A 19,573-nucleotide genomic window follows, 5' to 3' on the forward strand; every position below is an offset into this window, starting at 1 on the left:
CAGAAAATACATGCATTTCATATAGTAAGTACACAATAAAGTTGCAAGTTGTTTGAATTAATTAGGATTTCTGTGATTAATCACCTAACCCAAATTTGTTAATCAAGAGTCAACACCATTCAGGTCTCTCATAATTTACATAGCTCAATTGTAAATCTTTTCCCAGTCTCCCCTCATATTTGTAATCTATCAGTTTGCAATATTTCCTTTGCAATCGCTTGTACCTTTTTTTTGGTGTGGTACTGTGATCAAAACAGTGCTGAAGAACCTGTAAACTGGGTCAGATTCAATGAGTGATTATGAACATTTCCACCAAAGAAAATGAAATAATTTGAATATTAGGTAAAAATCTATTCATATTGCTGCAGAAAATAATAATCCTATTCATAAAAATTGGAAGAATGCTCTGGTGAGAAAAGATAGTTATTTTTGAAGGTGGAACTTGAATTTGTGTGAAAACTACTTGGCTCTACTTCAATATAAATTAATAATATTAAAAATTATTAAACATTTTCTATATGCTGCTTAACTAAATTAGTTATATTGAGATGAGTCTTTATGATAGATTATTTCTTAATGCAGGCACACATTTTTGTAGTATTTATTCCACACCTAAAATTAGTCAAGAGTGCAGGTATACAACATAAACAATAAAATTTAGAAATCTTTATTGAACTCGTGGTCAGGAAGGAGAGCTTGCTGCAAGTGCTGGTAATTTTGGAGATAACAATTATCAACTCCATCACAAAAAAAATTATGCCGAGCGGGGACTACCTTCTAATATGTACTTGGTTCCTCCTTCTCCATATTATCAGCTTCTTAAACCGAACTGAAAATCCTTAACGCTATCAGACTATATTTTTGAATTTGCGATTGTGTAGTTATGCTGTCGTGTAATTTACATATAATTTATGTTTATATTGGTAATATATTCTGCTTCTGCGAAAAACTAATGTTCATATTTTACCCCGTGTAAATACGCCAATGACGATAAATTTTGAGCTTGATAGATTAGTCGACAGCAAACATAGGGAAATTATGAGATAAGTTGTCAAACATTAACAGCCTTGCGGAGCAAAAATATTACTTGGGGCAGAGGGCAGGCCTCCATTAGAAAAGAAATACCATTATGTTATGCAGAATAATTCCTCTTCCATAACGCTGCTCGACAATTAGTTTTAAGAGATACCCAGTTAATATCCGAAAAGCGACTAGTCAGAGGGTCACAAAGTTATCCACGCTTTGGATAGGATATATTGAAAGCAAATAATCATTTAATGAGCTGATTTCAACGTTTCACGCCTTCTGGATTAAGAAATCGGAAAGAGCACGGCAAGCTGAGGGAAGAGCGAGCCCGGAGCTGAACTCTCACCGCCGTCAGCCCGCCGCCGCCATCTCGCGGTGACGTTGCAGGAAGGCGGCAGCGGATCGATATAATCGCTCCCTCCATCTTCTTCACTCCCCAAAACACTAATCTGCTGCCGCCAAACCAATCTCTCTTTTTCTTTATTTGCATTAACGCCGATCCGTCTTTTCATCCACCGTGCACATTGCCACTCGTGACCCGCACCAAAAGCAGTCGCTTTCCTCTGCAGTCGCTCTTTGGTCTACCTTTCATTCATTGCACCCCCCCCCTTCCTTGTTACTGACGCTTGGAACTCTTTTTCCATCCGCGTATGTGTACGGCCGACTGAGGCCGGCCTCAGCACTCCCTCAATGGCGACCGAAAATCTTGATTAAAGAGACTGGAGGCGGCCGGGCCCGGGGCTGAGCGAAACAGCGGCGGGATAATTTTGTTCCGTATATAAAAGCACACAATATACAGGGAAAAATATTCAAAAATATACATAATTACAAACAAAAACTCACGTATTAAAATCCTTCTTTGAAATTCAAGTACACAATTAAAAAAATAAGGAAAAATGGCCGAGACAACCGCAATCTCTTCATTAGAATCAGGTAAGAGCAACATGCAAGAAAAGAAACTTAAAACACCTCAGTTGTTTGTTTTAAAAGGCAACGCTGCTGAAGAATAAAGAACCTCTTGTCTTTCCCCCCACCTTCTCTCAGAGCTCTACTTCCTAATCGCTCGCTTTCTCTCGGCCGGTCCTTGCCGAAATTCGGCGGAGGTGAGTGGTTTTTCTTTCAATTTAATAGCTTGGGCAACAGGACAACCATCTTCAGTTGTTACACCAACGAATAAAATATTTTTCTGTCTATTTTGGCAGGTGCTGTTGCGAGAGCTGGAGGAGAAAGAGGTGGGTAGAGAGAGAGATGGTGGCAGCGACCGCTCAGTTCGTCTTCTCTGTCCTTTACTCCGTATGCTGCTCCTGTTCGGCCTCTTATGTCACTCCAATGCTATCTGATTTGACGGTTCTTTTTTCCCCCTCACTACATTAGTTTAAAAAAAACTCACCTGAGCTAGATATTTAAAGGCTTGACATTTCGCTTTTTTCCCTTCCTTATAAACTCTCCCTTTCCTCCTCTAGCTGCTCCCAAAGCGTCTTGACTGGGAAGGTAACGAACACCACAGAAGCTATGAAAACTTTGTAAGTGTTTTTTTTTAAATATTTAATATTCTGTAATTGGTATATAGAAGTGAGATCTTTTATTTTAGAATTTAATTTTGGTAGGTGTAATTTCAGAAAAATCTCATTGAATGATGTTTGTCAATAGTTTGCTTTTTTTTTACTTGGGGTTATTTTGGGGTAAAAGGTGTTAAAATTGATAAATCGTTGAGACTAAATTTATTATATTTTTCTCTCAAAGTGGGAGTGGTTCAGGACAAATCATTCCGAAGTCGTCAGCACTTTACATAATTGGTCAAGACCCAATCATGATTTCGCTTTCATGCACAGCAGCGTTCGCTCAGTTTGGTGAGCCAACGGCTGATTGGCTGATGGGAAAAAGATGGTTGTTTTACACCACGCATGCTTCAAACTTTTGGAGTGCTTTTAATGTGCGCAGAGATTTTTTTTGAGATGGCCAAAGGGCTGGCGTTAATATAAATTACTTTGAGTATATGTTTGGTCGAAGGAGAAAATAGATCGCAGATCCTATGAGTTTTGAAATAATCGAAAATGCTGGAAACAGGACATCAAAGGATAGGAAAGTTCACGTTTCATGTTCACAATTTTTCATCGGAACTTAAAAGAAAAGTTTCAGATGCAAGGTTATGGATCTGAAATTCCCCCCCCCCCCAGAGATGCTGCCTATAGTGTTTTGTATTTCCAGCAATTTCTGTTTGTTTCAGATTCTGAATGGTCCCTTGAAACGAAGGTCAAGGACGTTAGAATAACCTGCTTTATGTCGATGGAAGTTCATTTTGCTTTAATACTGTTATGTTCCTGATTTGATTGTAACATTTTGATAATGATTTTGGGCAGATGCTTATAATTATCCTTAAGTTAGAAAACCTGTTTTGTTTCATTAAACTACTCACACCAGTTGAGTTGCATTACTCTTATAGGTCACTTCAGGTTTTGTTGTGCCATTTCACTCAGAACAATGAACTCCAGAGTTGTTTTGTGGGCGTCTGGTTGTCATGTAGCTTAGTACTGTATTTCCTTTTTTCTGCGGTTCAGGCGAGAGGGGTGTGTATCAGGTCAGAGCCCTATGGAAGCTGAGAGAGAGGATAAAATGAGCAGATTAGGGCAAGGCTTGTATTTTTGGACTGCACAGGTGCAGAAAGTGTTGACATCAGAGGCCTAATCTCAGCTGCAAATGAAAGAAGGATAGGCTCAAGCAGAGCAGCCATTGCTTGAGAGTGCCAGTGACAGACATCTCACCTCTCCAGGAAGTTCTGGGAGTCTCCCGCATATTAATAGAGGCTCCCTGATGCCCGCAAATTATATACAATATCCCAGAAACCAATCTTTTTGAGAGCGGTGAGTGAGAGAGCGTGAGAGTGAGCGTGCCATGGCAGAGTGTTCCAAAAAAAGAAAATATAAAATGTATGTCACCCCAGACTATACTAAAGTGTACCTCTGCCTAATAGGGGTAAAAAAATAATGACAATGTTGCTCGCTGCACTGTTTGCAACAGTGACTTTTCTATTGCCCATGGTGGGTTAAGACTGTAAAAGATATGTTGAGGTGAGTTTAACAGGTGTCATTTGTTCATTAGTATAGCTCACGTTATTCAAACTAGCTGGCTAGCTGCTAAGGAGATAACTCTATTGCAGACATCCCACCTCTGCTGGAAGTTCAGGGAGTCTCCGGCAAATTGATGGTGCTACCTCCCTGAAATGAGTTTTTGCAGGGTGGGATGTCTGCAGTGATAGTGTGAAGGCTTTGGTGTGAATAGGTGAAGGCTCAGTTAAGAAGGGGCAAGCCTTTTTCTTTTTTGGTATAGAATAGTCAGGACGGAATGCTTCCCCTGTCAGATGTGGGAATGACTCTATCTGAAAAGTGCACTCAACTTCAGCGCCTGACTAACCAGGTCAAGGAATGAAGCTGGAGTTGGATGTACTTGGGATCATTTAGGAGCTGAAGATATTATAGACGAGACTTTAGAAGAGGTAGTTGCACCCAGAGTACAGGCTTTGGACAGTAGATGGTTAATCACTCGGAGAAGTAAGGGGATTAAGAAGCCATTATAGGGTTCCCTTGTGGCCATTCCCCTCAGCAACAAGTATACCCTTTTGGATACTGCTGGGGAGGATGACCCATTAGATTGGCACCAGCTGCCAGGCTGGTGGCACTGTGGCCATCTGAGTTTCGTGAGGGAAAGGTAAAGTCAGGTACTGCGGTAGTTATAGGGGGACTCAATTGTAAGGGGGGCACAGAAAGGAGATCCTGTGGCCGCAAAAGAGACATCAGGATAGTGTGTTGCCTCCCGGGTGCTTGGGTCCGTGATGTGTCAAAGCAGCTGCAGGGTATTCTCAAGAGGTTGTGGTGCACATTGGCACCAATGACACAGGCAGAAAAGGGGAAGAGGTGCTATGCAGTGAGTGTATAGAGTTAGGAAAGAGGCTGTAAACCTCCAAGGTTGTAATCTCCAGATTACTTTCTGTGACACGGGCTAGTGCAGGGAGGAATGGGGTGACAGCATGGAAGAGTGAGTGGTTATGGACATGGTGCAAGGGACAGGGTTTCAAGTTCTTGGATCATTCGAACCTTTTCTGGGGAAGGGGTGACCTGTAAAAGAGGGATGGGTTACACCTGAACTGGAGGGAAACCGATATCCTGGCTGGAAGATTTGCTGATGCTACTTGGGAGAGTTTAATCTTGTTTTGCAGGTGCTGGGACCTAGGTCAGTAAGGGAAGGATCGGCACAGAAAGTTGATGTCAGGGAAGGTACTAAAGGCAACATTAAAATAACAAGTCTGCTGGGTTGGATAGTTTGAAGTGTGTACATTTTAATGCTCGGAGTATTAGGTGTTAGGGTGATGAGCTTAGAGCATGGATTAGTACAATGGACTACAATGTTGTAGCCATTGCTGAGACTTGGTTGACAGAGGGGCAGGAATGGGTGATTAATGTACCAGTTTTTTTTGACGTTTTAGAAAAGATAGAGGCGGTGGTAAAGGAGTTGCACTACTAATGAGGGACAATATCACAGCTGGACTCGGGAGATATAATGGAGGGGTCAGACAGAGAGTCCATTTGATTAGAACTCAACAATAGGAGGGGTGCAGTCACACTAATGGGATTATAATACAGACCCCCAAATAGCCACTGGGACATTGAGGAACAAATATGTAATCAGATTAAAGAAATGTGTAAAAACAAAAGGGTTGTTGTCATGGGGGATTTCAACTTCTCGAATATAAACTGGGACCTTGGTGCAAAGGGTTTAGAAGGGGTAGAATTTAAGTGTATCTAAAAACGTTTCTTAAGTCAATATGTGGACAGTCCAACGAGAGGAGGGGTCGTACTGGACCTGGTGTTGGGTAATGAGCCTGGCCAAGTGACTGGCCTTTCAGTGGATGAACAGTTAGGGAACAGTGACGACAACTTATCTTTCAGGATAGCTATAGATAAGGATGGGTACGGTTTTTGTGGGAGGGTTTTAAATTGGAGTCAGGCAAATTATGGGGGCATTAGGCAGGAACTAAGAAGTATTAGTTGGAACTACCTTTTCTCTGGCAAGTGCACATCAGATGTGTGGAGGATGTTTAAAGTTCAATTGCCCAGCGTATGTGAAAGGTATGTTCCTGTTGAAAGGAAGGATGGGGATGGAAAAGTAAGAAAACCTTGGATGCCCAGAGAGGTGATGAATTTAGTCAAGAAGGAAAAGTATGTAAAGTCGTGATCAAACAAAGCACAGGAGTATAAGGAAGCCAGGAAAGAACTAAAGAAGGTCATTAGGAAAGCCAGGAGAGGCCATGAAAAGTTCTTGTCAAGTAGGAGTAAGGTGAATCCCAAGGCAGTCTATACATTATCAAGAGTAAAACGATAACTAGGGAGAGGGTGGAACCACTCAAGGATAAAGGGGGTAACATTTGCCTGGATGCAGAGAATGTGAGTGAGGTACTTTGAGTACTTTGCTTTAGTATTTTCCAAAAAAAATGGAGATGGAGGACCAGGATATCCAGTGCTGGGTGTATAAATACATTGGAGCATTTAGAGGTCAAGGAGGAGGTAGTGTTGGGCTTCCTAGGGAGTATTAAGGTGGATTAATCCCCAGGTCCTGATGGTATTTACTCTGGGTTATTGTAGTAGGCAAGAGCTGAGATTGCTGGGCACTTGACCTATAGCTTTGTGTCCTCTCTAGCCACAGATGAGGTCCTAGAGGCCTGGTGAGTGGCTAATTTTGTAACTCTATTTAAAAAGGGAGCAAAGGAAAATCCTGGGAACTATAGACTGGTGAGACTCACATCAGTTGTAGGGAAACTGCTGGAGAAAATTCTCAGGGATAGGATTTGGAAACCCATTGCTGAATTGGGCAGAGCCAGCATGGCTTTGTGTGTGGCAGGTCACGCCTTATCAACTTTTGACAAGTTGACGAAAGAGATTGATGGGGTAGGGCAGTGGATGTTAGCTACATGGATTTTAGTAAAGGGTTTGTCAACGTTTCTCTTGAGAGGCTAATCTAGAAGATTAAGATGCATGGTACCTGTGGCAAATTGGCTGTTTGGATTCGGAACTGGCTTGCACGTAGAAGACAGGGTAGTGATTGAAAGGACTTATTTGAGCTGGAGGTCTGTAATTAGTGGAGTACTACAGGGATCTGTGCTGGGACCGCTGTTGTTTGTAATGTATATAAGTGACCTAGATGAAAATGTAAATGGGTGGTTTAGTAAATTTGAGGATGACACCAGATTAGTGGAATTGTGCAGTTGTGGATAGTGTAGAAAACTGGCATAGAATATAGCATGATATACACCAGTTGCAGATATGGACTGAGAAATGGCCGATGGAGCTTAACCCAGATAAATGTGAGGTGTTGCACCTCAGTAGGGCAAATGCAAGGAGACAATACACTGTGTTGAGCGGGGAGATCTTGGGATCCAAGTTCATAGCTCCTTGAAAGTGGCTATGAAGGTCAATAAGTGGCTAAGAAGGCCTATGGAATGCTTCCTTTTATTAGTCAAAACATTGAGTTCTAAAGTCAAGAGGTTATGTTGCAACTCTATAAAATTCTGGTTGGGCCACTTCAGGAGTATTGCATACAATTCTTGTTGCCCCAGTGTAGAAAGTCTTCGGAGAGGGTGCTGAAGAGTTCACCACGATGCTGCCTGGGTTAGAGAGCATGTGCTTTCATGAGAAGCTAGATAAACTTGGGTTGTTTTCTCTGGAGCGTTGGAAGCTGAGAGGAGATCTGATAGAGGTTTACAAAATTATGAAAGGCATAGATAGATTGAACAGAGAGTACCTTTTTCCCAGGATTGAAGTGTAAATGCCAAAGGGCATGCACGGAAGGTGAGGGGGTAGGTTCAAGGGCGATGTGAGGGGTAAGATTTTTTGACTCAGAAAATCGTCAATGCCTGGAATACGCTGTCTGCTATTTTGGTAGAGGCAATTGCATTAGAGGTATTTAAGAAATTTTTGGATAGGTACATGGATATAAGGAAGATAGAGGGATATGGACAATGGTGTAGGTGGGAGGGATTTGTGTTTGAGTGCTTTTGATTTGTTTTTTAGCTGGTTCAACACAACATTGTAGGTGGAATGCCTGTTCCTGTATGGTATTCTGCTGTGTTCTATGATCCTTGCTTATGTTTTTTCCTGAAATAGTGAATTTTCTAATTTATGAAAAAATAAGCATTAACTTTCAAAACAAGGAAATAGTTGAGGCAGGTACAGTAATATTTAAAAGACATTTGGATAAGTAATTGATAGAAGATAGAACATAGAATAGTACAGCACAGTATAGGCCCTTTAGCCCAGTTTGTTGTGCCCACCCTTCAACCTCCTCCAAGATCAGTCAAACCCTTCCCTCCTGCATAGTCCACCATTTTTCTTTCATCCTTTTGCTTATCGAAGAGTTTCTTAAATGTCCTTAATGTATCTGCTTCTAGCACCACTCCTGGCAGGATATTCCACCCACCCACCACTATGTAAAAACAAGTAAACAAACTATCTCTGACATTTCCCCCATACATTTCTCATATTACCTTAAAATTATACCCTTTCGTATTAGCAATTTCTCTAGTTTTCCTCCCTCTATATACCCCTTATCTTGTACACCTCTATCAAGTTACCTATCATCCTCCTCCGCTCCAAAGAGAAAAGCCCTTGCTTGCTCACCCTTTTCTCATATTCCATATACACAACATCTACTGCTCTACCTTCTATCAGTTTCTTTTGCCACTGCCTTGAAGAATTCAGTCAGGCTCATGAGGCACAACTATGCTGACCAACTCTAATAAGGCTATACTACTTGTAAATGCTTGTACATTCCAAATGCACAAGATTCTTTAGATGCTGGAAATCTAAAGGAACAAATGCAAGATTCTGGAGGAATTCAGCAGGTCAGGCGGGATCTATGGAGAAGAATAAGCAGTCGATGTTTTGGGCTGAGACCCTTCTATTTCTGAGAATCCTATCCAAAAGTCTGTCCATCATTGATGTTAGACTTACTGGTACATAATTTGTAGCATTATCCCTCTTGCCTTTCTTGAAAAAAGGAATAACATTTGCCACTCTCCAATCTTTGGCTACTGCTCTTGTGGCCAATGAAGATGCAAAGATCGTTGCTAAAGGCACGGTAATTGCTTTCCTTGCTTCCTAGAATAACCTGAAGTATGTCCTGTCTGGCCATGGAGACTTGTCCTAATGTTTTTGAGAAGTTTCAGCACATCCTATTTCTCAATGTTAACATGTTCCAGCATATTGACCTGTTCTATGCTGTCCTCACATTTATCTAGTTTCCCTCATTGGCAAATACTGAAGCAAAGTATTCATAATGGATCATTCCCCTATCTTGTCCAACGTCAAGTCCACGTCTCCTGTTTTATCTCTGATTCTGTTCTACTCTCACCACAGTGAACAGGTCTTTGGTATTGAATCTGGCGCTGTGGCTCAGAAGGGAAAGGGCCGGCGGAGGAATATAGTGGTGATAGGAAATTCCACAGTTAGAGGAGTAGATAGGAGAGTCTGTTGACGCGATGGAGAGGCCCAGATGGTATGTTGCCTTCCAGGTGCCAAGGTCAGGGACATCATGGATTGTGTCCACAATATTTTAAAGGTGGAAGGTGAGCAACCAGGTGTGGTACATATTGGTACCAATCACGTCGGAAGGAAAAGAGAAGAGGTCCTAAAGAGAGAATTTAGAGAGCTAGGTAGAAAGCTGAAAAACAGGACTTCCAGGGTAACAATCTCTGTGCCACATGCCAGTGAGGGCAAGAATAGGATGAGTTGGCAGATGATTGTGTGGCTGAGGAACTGGTACATGGCGTAGGGTTTCAGATTTATGGATCATTGGGATCTTTTCTGGGGAAGGTATGACCTGTACAAAAGGGATGGGCAGTATCTGAACCCAAGAGAGGCAAATGTCCTTTGTGGACAGGTTTGCTGGGGTTGTTCGGGAGGGTTTTCGAGGGGATGGGAACCGGAGTGATAGGGTTGAGAATAGGGATGTTGGTTTACAAACAGAATTAGTGTATAGTGAGACTGTCAGGAAGGACAGGCAGAAGATACAGCAAAATCCTGGTTTATGGGATGCGTTGCAGTGTAAAAAGGGGACAAAATTGAAAAGGGTAACAAATACAGGACTGAAGGTGTTCTATTTGAATGCATGTAGTATACAAAATAAGGTTGATGATCTTGTAGTGCTGTTAGAGATTGGAGGGTATGACATTGTGGGTATCACCGGAGTCATGGTTGGAAGTTGATTGCAGTTGAGAACTTCATATAGAAGGATAAACAATTTATCAGAAGTACAGGCAGGTAGGCAGAGGAGGAGGAGTGGCTCTGCTGGTAAAAAGTGAAATCAAATCTTTGGAAGATGTAGAATTCTTGTGGGCAGAGGTAAGAAACTGCAAGGGTAAGAAGACCCTGATAGGAGGTAATTTACAGGGCTGTGAACATTATGCAGGATGTAGTTTACATATTACAGTGGGAGATTGAAAAAGTGTGTCAAAAAGGCCATATTTCGTTAGTCATGGTGGATTTCAGTATGAGATTAGATTAGGAAAATCAACTTGATGTTGGATCTGAAGAGAGAGAATTTGTGGAATGCCTCCAGGATGGCTTTTTGGAGCAGCTTGTGATTGAGTCCACCAGGGAATCAGCAATTTTGGATTGGGTGTGGTTATGATGAACCGGATATGATTAGGGAACTTAAAGTAAAGGAGCCCTTCAGAAACAATGATCATAATATTCAAGATTCAAGTAATTTATTATCAAAGAATGTATAAATTATACAACCTTGTGATCTGTTTACTCACAGATAGCCACAAAACAAGAAACCTGAAAGAACCAAAAAGACTAACATCTGATGTGCAATAGACAGGGGGAGAAAACACAAATCATGCAAACAGTTGAAGCGAATAACAACATTCCGAAGCAAAATTGAGCCCTGGAGCAGCTCGGTGTAGGCCCAAAGCCTCACTTATTAGTTCATCATATTAGGAGCACAGCAGCCCGGACGGTCTTCATGGCCTCAGCTAAAGTCAGATGTATCAATACCACAGTGGAGTAAAGGGAATTACAGAGGCATGAAAGAGGAGCTGGCCAAAGTTGATTGAAAGGGAACACTAGCAGTGATGATGGCAGAACAGCAATGGTTGGAGTTTCTGGGAGCAATATAAAAGATACATCCCAAAGAAGGGGTAATTAAAGGCAGGATGATGCAACTGTGGCTGACAAGGAAAGTCAAAGTCAACATAAAAGCAAAAGAGGGCATTATAATAGAACAAAAATTAGTAGGAAGTTAGAGGATTTGGAAGCTTTTAAAAGCCCACAGAAGGCAACATTTTTAAAAAAAAAGCATAAGAGGAGAAAAGGTGAAATATGAAGATAAACTAGCCGATTATATCACGATGAGACCATAAGTTATTTTTCAGATATATAAGGAGTAAAGGAGAGGCGAGAGTAGATAGCCATAGTCATACTTTATTGATCCCGGGGGAAATTGGTTTTTGTTACAGTTGCACCATAAAATTAAATAGTAATAAAACCATAAATAGTTAAATAGTAATATGTAAATTAAGCCAGGAAATAAGTCCAGGACCAGCCTATTAGCTCAGGGTGTCTGACCCTCCAAGGGAGGAGTTGTAAAGTTTGATGGCCACAGGCAGGAGTGACTTCCTATGACGCTCTGTGTTGCATCTCGGTGGAATGAGTCTCTGTCTGAATGTACTCCTGTGCCCAATCAGTACATTATGTAGTGGATGGGAGACATTGTCCAAGATGGCATTGTCCAAGAGTGGACCGCTGGAAAATGATACTAGAGAGATTGTAACAGAATAAGTAAATGGTGGATGAATAAGTATTTTGCATCATTCTTCTGTGGAAGACAGTAGTATGCTAGAAGTTTGAGAGTGTTAAGGGACAGAAGTGAGTGCAGTTATTATCAGGGAGATGGTGCTTGGGAAGCTGAAAGGTTTGTCGGTAGATAAATCACATGGAACTGTTGAGCTACATCCCAGGGTTCTAAAAGAGGTAGCTGAAGAGATTGTGGAGGTGTTGGTAATGATCTTTCAAGAACCAATAGATTCTGGCATGGTTCTGGAGGAAATGGTTGTAAATGTCACTCCACTGTTTAAGACGGCAGGGAGGCAGAAGAAGGGAAATTATTTGTCATTTAGCTTGATGTCAGTGTTTGGAAAGATGTTTGAGTCGATTGTTAAGGGTGTGTTTTGGGTGTACTTGGAGGCACATGACCAAATAGGCCAAAGTCAGCATGGTTTTTTTTAAGGGAAAATATTGCTTGACAAATCTGTTAGAATTATTTGAAGAATTAGCAAGCAGGATTGACAAGGATAATTGATGGATGTTGTGTACTTGGAATTTCAGAAGGTCTTTGACTAGGTGCAGTACAAAAGGCTGCTAAACAAGATAAGACCTCAAGGTATCACAGGAAAGATCCTAGCATTGGCAGATTGGTAGGAGGCAAACAGTGAGAATAAAAGGATCCTCTTTGGTTTGGCTGTTGGTGAATAGCGGTGTTACCAGTGGTCTGTGTTGGGATTGCCAGAAATTTGGATGATGAAATTGATGGCTTTGTGGCCAGGTTTACAGGTGATATGAAGATGGGTGGAGGAGCAGGTAGTGCTGAAGAAGTAGAGAGGCTGCAGAAGGACATAGATTAGGAGAATGGGCAAGGAGGTAGCAGATGGAATACAGTGTTGGGAAGTGTATGGTCATCCACTTTGGTAGTAGGAATGAAAATATAGTCTATATTCTTAAAAAGTCGAAGGTGTGCAAGATTCCCTACAGGTTAATTTGCAGATTGAATTGTGCTGACAAAGGTGAATGCAATGTTAGCATTCATTTCAAGAGGACTAGAATACAAAAACAAGGCTGTCTAAGGCACTGGTGAGGCCTCACTTTGAGTATTGTGAGCAGCGATGGGCCTCTTATTTAAGAAAAGATGTGCTGATATTGGAGGGGGTTCAGAGGAGGTTCACGAGAGTGACCCCGGTAATGAAAGGGTTATCATATGAGCAACACTTGAAGGTTCTGGGCTTGTACTCACTGGAATTTAGAAGAAATAGGGGGTGGGGGGAATGGGAAGATCTTATTGAAAGCTATCAAATGTTGAAGATACAGTGGACGTGAAGAGATGTTTTGAATGGTTGATGAGTATAGGGCACAGCCTTAAAATAGAGGGATCTCTACTTAGACCAGAAATGAAGAGAAATTCCTTTAGCCAGGGAGCAGTGAATCTGTGGAATTAGATGTCACAGGTGGTTGTGGAGGTCAGTCACTGGGTTTATTTAAGACTGTGGTTAATAGGCTTTTGATTAGTCAGGGCGTGAAAGGTTTTGAGGAGAAGGCAAGAAAATGGGTTGGAGGGGAAATGGATCAGTCACGATGAAATGGTGGAGCAGACTCAGTTGGCTGAATGGTCTAATTCTGCTCCTATGTCTTATCGTCTCACTTCAGTTATCCTCCTGTTTTTCATGTATCTGCATATCATGTTGGGGATTTCATTAATCCTACTTGCCAAGACCTCCTCGTGTCTCATTCTAGCTCACATAAGTCCCTTCTTAATCTTGTTCCAGGCTACTTTATAACTTGCCAGAACTCTGTCTGATCCTTGCTTTCTAAATCTTATGTATGCTCCTTTCTTCCTCTTGACTAGATGTTCCATATCTCCTTTCAACAGTGGTTCCTTGATCTTACCATCCATTCCCTGCCTCAGTAGAACAAACCTATCCAGAACCCCATGAAGGTGCTCCTAAGCACATTCCACATTCCCTGATTAGCGATGTCACCCTCCACCTCTTCCCTCTCTCCCTGTTCCTTTTGAAACTTTTAAACCAAGAACATACAGTCACTATTCCTGCACTTGTGATTGCCAAGTCTCTGTCATGGTCCCAACACTGTAGTCCTGTATACTGACTGTGACTCTCAAAATGTAAAACTCTCAGCATACTTTTCTTCGTGCTGCACAGTGATGTACCCTCAGAGCTTTGGAAACTTTGGTTTAATCCGGATCTCCAGGACGGTCTGTGAAATTGCATCATATTCCTGTGATTGGATAGGTTTCATTTCCCTGGATGCACCAGTTTCCTTTCACATCCGAATTGATGATTGGTAGGTTAGTTGGTCACTGTAACTCATCTCCAATATAGGTGGAATACCTCTAACATGGGCAGAATACAGAGGAGGTGGTGTTGATAGTTGTGTTTGAGAATATGTACATGGCACAATGGGATTGATGAGATTGCTCAGAGCTGAATGATTCTTATGTCACGTAAAAATTTTACCTTGAACAGACAGGTAATCAAGCGTCTTTTCATATGTTACTGAGATGCAAATAGGGTTTGTTAGGGGTGATCCTTGCACAATGTCAGCTATAGTCCTGTACAAAAGTCTTAGGCACCCTAGATTTTTTTTGAATGGTTTTAGATGGCATGGCCTTCACCGAGACCGGATTTCAACATCATGGAGGCTGTCTACAATTACCTGGAGAGACAGATACAAGTGAGTCAGTACATGTCTGTAAAAACTGTGGAAAATTCTCCAAGATACTTGAAACAACCTCGCAACCGATTTTCTTATACAAATGCATGACAGTGTACCTAAGATGCAGTTTTAAAGGCAAAAGGTGGTCATACCAAATATTGATTTGGTTTAGTCTTTTACTGTTTCCACACTTTATAGTAATTTTTTTTGATATTTGGAAATTTTTCATTATTTTTGTAAGCATTTTTGTTTTACAGAATTTTTACATGTGCCTTAGATTTTTACGCAGTACTATATGTATCTGTTGACCTTACTGGAAGCTGTCAGCCATATATGCATTGTACAGGGGGTGTTTGATAAGCTCGTGGCCTAAGGTAGAAGGAGTCAATTTCAGAAAACCTAGCACATTTATTTTTCAACATAGTCCCCTCCTACATTTACACACAGTCCAGCGGTCGTGGAGCATACGGATCCCTTCTTTGTAGAAGTCGGCGTCTTGGACCTCCAGAAAGTGGTCCACCGCAGGGGTGATTGATAAGTTTGTGGCCTAAGGTAGAAGGAAATGATTTATATAGCTCTCATTACATGCATGTGCAGTGCAACTCTTTGATTATGTAGAAAGTTTGAAGTTAATAACTCATCTCCTTTACCTTAGGCCACAAACCTTATCAATCACCCCTGCTGTAGACCACTTTCTGGAGGTCTAAGACGCTGACTTCTACAAAGAAGGAATCCGTATGCTCCATGACCGCTGGACTAAGTGTGTAAATGTAGGAGGGGTCTATGTTGAAAAATAAATGTGCTAGGTTTTCTAAAATTGACTCCTTCTCCCTTAGGCCACGAACTCATCAATTACCCCTCGTATTCTACGTATAGAATATGTATTCTACATATGGTACGCCTCTGTACTGCTTACTTTTCATGTCCAACTTTGTATGAAAATGTAAAGCCTTAAGCAATTCCTTTGTGATGTTACAGCTTTTATCAAATCGGCACGTGCCGCCTGATTATCTGCTACGGATATGCCAACGAATTGGCACATTGCTGGATAAGGAAGTTCCTCCAAGTGTGTCTGGAGTACAGTCCCTTCTTGGAGCAGGGCGACAATCGTTGCTACGAACTGCAAAAGGTAAAGGCTTTCATGAACAGTCTGTGATGGGTCTTTGGATAATTCAGTTGTCTAGGAAATTTAATAATGCAATGACCCACACCCTCTGTTACTGAGGTGTGGTGCTTGCAATATCATAAGTTCTTGAAGAAATTACTGGACTGTAAGGAATACATATTAGATTAGATTATGAGGACACTCAGTCCTTGTTTATTGTCATTTAGAAATGTATGCATTAAGAAATGATACAATGTTCCTCCGGTATGATATTACAGAAATACAAGACAGACCAAGACTAAAACTGAGAAAAAACACATAATTATAACATATAGTTACAAAAGTGGAAAGCAATACCATAATTTGATAAAGAGCAGACCATGGGCATGGTAAAAAAAAGTCTCAAAAGTCCCGATAGCCCCATCATCTCATGCAGTCGGTAGAAGGAAGAAAAACTCTCCCTGCCGTAAACCTCCAGTGCCGCAAACTTGCCGATGAAGCACCTGACCACAGCCGACTCTGAGTCCGTCAGAAAACTTCAAGCCTCCGACACCGAGCATCATCTCTGCCAAGCGCTTTGACCCCAGCCCCAGCCGCCAAGCAACAGGCAAAGCCGAGGATTCGGGGCCTTCCCCTCCGGAGATTCTGGATCACACATTAGAGGCGGCAGCGAAACAGGCATTTCAGAAGTTTCACCAGATGTTCCTCCGTGCTTCTCACATCCATGTCCATCAAATCAGGATTGTGCACGGCACCCTACTTGACAAATAACAGATATTCATATAAACATGAGATTAACCAGAGACAAGATGGGCAAATCAGTTGCCTGTGCTGTGAGTCTTTTTGGTGTTTTAAGTTTTGTTTCTGTCCCAAATGTTGGGTCATGATCTGGAGTAGACATTTTAATTTGGTTCTGTTTATTTTTCTCTTCCATGGTGTCTAACTCATGACCAAAGTGTTAATTATGGTTGGTTGGTTTTTATACTCCCATTTCACGTATAAGTTTTTCCCACTCTCCGCCTAGTATTGCCTTGTCTGTTGGATATACTCATGAAGCTTAGCTGCATGGGTCTATTATACTTCCGTATTGCTTACACAAGACCTTTGAGGAGAAAAGTAGCAGTTAAATTGTTAGAGTAGTACCTATTGCCTGATTACTTTGAGATGTTATTTTAAAGATATTCTTATCAGGACCTTTCAGTTCCACTTTTTGCTGTGTACTGTTAATTTCTTTGCTTGCACTGATTTTTTTTTTAAAATGGTACCATTCATTCAAAAGAAGTGAAGTCATGATTCTTAAAGATTGCAACTTATTTCTCTCATGCAACTGCTTCTGAAAATAATCTATATTGATACCTCAGGGTGTTAATTGCTTAATGTTTTTCTACTCTTAGAAATTAAGAAGCATACAATATTTATAGCTACATTTTGCTCCATTAGGAGAGTAACTGTGGCTGTGGTGTAATTATTTATGGATTTGCAGAACAGAACAAATTAAATTTTTCTTGATGTGTATTTAATAAAAAAAACTTTCCTTTTCGCATTGCCCTATGACCAAAAAGAATGAGATTTCTTAATCTTTACCCTTGTTATTGACTATCCTGTTCTTTCCAAAATAATGCATATTATTTGGTCTGCATGTCATTGTAAGATGCATGGTTGTTTTAAACTGGCCAGCCTGTGATCAGAGAAGGTAGGAAATGGAAGTAGGTGGAAGCTTGCTGCACCATTCAAAGAAAGTAAAACTGATTCTGTGCCTCCAGCTCACCTTTCTGTCTGTTTTCTGTGTGTCTCCTGTAGCTATTCATTGAATACTCAATTAATCACCAAATAAATATTCATAATTTCTGGTTTTGAGTCCTTAAAGTTAGGAAGGTGGTTGACTTTATTGGTCTTTATTGTGAAAAGAAATGTATTGCAAAAAAGATGTCTTTATTGAAATTTTATGGAGTTCTCTGAGATTATATACAGAAGATTGTGTATAGGTCTAGTCTTCATATTAAAGTAAAGACATACTGCTTGTAGAGGAAGTACAATGAAGGTTCACTGGATATATTCCAGGGATTTTGGGAAAGACTATTATGAAGAAAGATGAAGTGAACAATGTCCATAATCTCTATATTAAGAAGAATGAGAGATGACTGGTTAGACTCGGGGATAACATTTTCCCTGACTAATGCATCTGGAACTAGAAATTATTCTCAGAACAAGGGATCTGCTGTTCAGGACTGGTAAGGGGAAAAATTTCTTCACCCATAACGTAGTGAAACTTTGGAAATCTTGCCCCAAGAGAGTTGTGGACATTCAGTTGTCAACTACATTCAAAGCACAGATGAGCAGATTTTTGAATATTGATGTAATCATGGAATATAGTTTTAGTCCATGAAAGGGGTGCTGAGGTAAAGATCACTCATTATTATTGAATGGCATAGCTGGCATGAAAGCGGAACAGTTCTCATATTTCTTTGGAATGGAAGTTTTAATTCAATATTTATAACTTTTGAAGAATATTTTACTTATCAGTATCAGCCCTGCTAATAAAAAAAACATTGTTTATCTGCAAACATGATAAAATCAGATGATAGAAATCAAAGCAACACACTCAAAATGCTGGAGGAACTCAACAGGTCAGGCAGTACCTATGGAAAAGAGTAAATAGTCTTCATTTTGGGCCACAGGCCTTCATCAAAACTGTTTCTCTGCAATTTGGTTGAGTTATACCTGGTAATCCAATCAGCTTGAGATATATCATAGACTAATATTTTGCTAAGAACCAGTTACTTTGATAAATCAATGCAGTAAGCTCGTGGCAAAATTTGAGGGAAAATACTTGGCGTGGCAGGATGGAAATGCACCTCTACCAAAGGCGATGTAAGGTGCTCATTCCCTCCGCTAACCTGTAGGTCACTCTTGGGTAAGGTGTAGCACCTGCTTAGCCTGAATAGAATGCGCTGCCCAGTATGGTGGTTGAGGCAAATACATCAGAGTTTTAATAGATTTTTGGGTAGGCACATGTATGTAAGGAAGATGGAGGGATACGGATGTTGTGCAGATAGCAGGGAATAGTGTTCAGGTGTTTTTGATCTGCCTTGTAGCTGGTTCAGCACAGCGTTGTGGGCCAAAAGGCCTGTACCTGTGCTGTACTGTTTGTGTTCTGTGTTTAACTTTGATCTCACTCCACCTTAACTCATTGGGTAGATTGATTAATGATGTAAATTTCTTGTTTTAAGATTCCAAACAGGTAGTATGGAGAGGCTCAGCTTTTGCATCTCTTCATAGAGGGAGACCACCTGAAATGCCTGTTTGTTATGGGAAACCACCTAGCGTGGGTAAGTGTGAGATTGGTCTAGTTCTGCTTTGAAAGTATATTTGATTGGAATTTCTCAGAATATTCACTCTGGTTCAAACTTCTGATTTCAGTGGAAATAGTTCGTGGCAGACAATTGACAGGATATGGACGTTTTAGTTCAATTTTTCCAACCAGCACCTTTCAGCATATAAAGATGCATCGGAGGATTCTTGGACATCTGTCTTCTGTGTATTGTGTTGCTTTTGATCGCACAGGTCACAGGATTTTTACTGTAAGTATTCTGTGTCAGTTTATTTTGCGCTTTGCTTTGAATTTGTGCACTAAATAATTGGAGATTGAGTGTTTTCCAAATGGTGTGGCATATCAGCGAGCTAAATTCAATTTTTGAACTGTGAGGCCAGTTGTTTTCAGATAGAAGGAAAAGCATATTTTGGAATGCTTGTGTAGACTTTGTAGAGGTACTTTTGAATACTTAGGTAACGGATGTATATGGAATTGTATTTCTGCAATAAATAAGTGAGCACCATCAACAAAAATCTTTTAACATCTTTATTCTCCTAAATGGAATGGCAAATTATTTTTTTCTTTTGAAGTTGTCAAAATGTTTAATACTCTCTAGCAGGTGCTGCCTGATCT

At 40.8% G+C, this 19,573-nt stretch overlaps 1 protein-coding gene across 4 annotated transcripts in view; it reads left to right on the plus strand.

Moving 5' to 3' along the window:
* The first annotated feature begins 1,463 nt into the window (after window positions 1–1,463).
* LOC140198843 (bromodomain and WD repeat-containing protein 1-like) overlaps window positions 1,464–19,573 on the plus strand; it is a 157,488-nt gene continuing 139,378 nt past the window's right edge. For 2 of the 4 annotated variants that reach the window (XM_072259974.1, XM_072259975.1), the window contains exons 1-7: window positions 1,467–1,959; window positions 2,071–2,129; window positions 2,229–2,258; window positions 2,490–2,549; window positions 15,501–15,651; window positions 18,858–18,956; window positions 19,048–19,208. In XM_072259974.1, the coding sequence (XP_072116075.1) occupies window positions 1,923–1,959; window positions 2,071–2,129; window positions 2,229–2,258; window positions 2,490–2,549; window positions 15,501–15,651; window positions 18,858–18,956; window positions 19,048–19,208 (597 nt within the window). In that variant the 5' untranslated portion in view covers window positions 1,467–1,922. Of the gene's footprint in view, window positions 1,960–2,070; window positions 2,259–2,489; window positions 2,550–15,500; window positions 15,652–18,857; window positions 18,957–19,047; window positions 19,209–19,573 lie in introns of all 4 variants that reach the window. The other 2 variants (XM_072259976.1, XM_072259973.1) reach the window with 2 other exon arrangements.

This window comes from Mobula birostris, chromosome 6 (genome assembly GCF_030028105.1).
Source record: "Mobula birostris isolate sMobBir1 chromosome 6, sMobBir1.hap1, whole genome shotgun sequence".
Lineage (NCBI taxonomy): Eukaryota > Metazoa > Chordata > Chondrichthyes > Myliobatiformes > Myliobatidae > Mobula > Mobula birostris.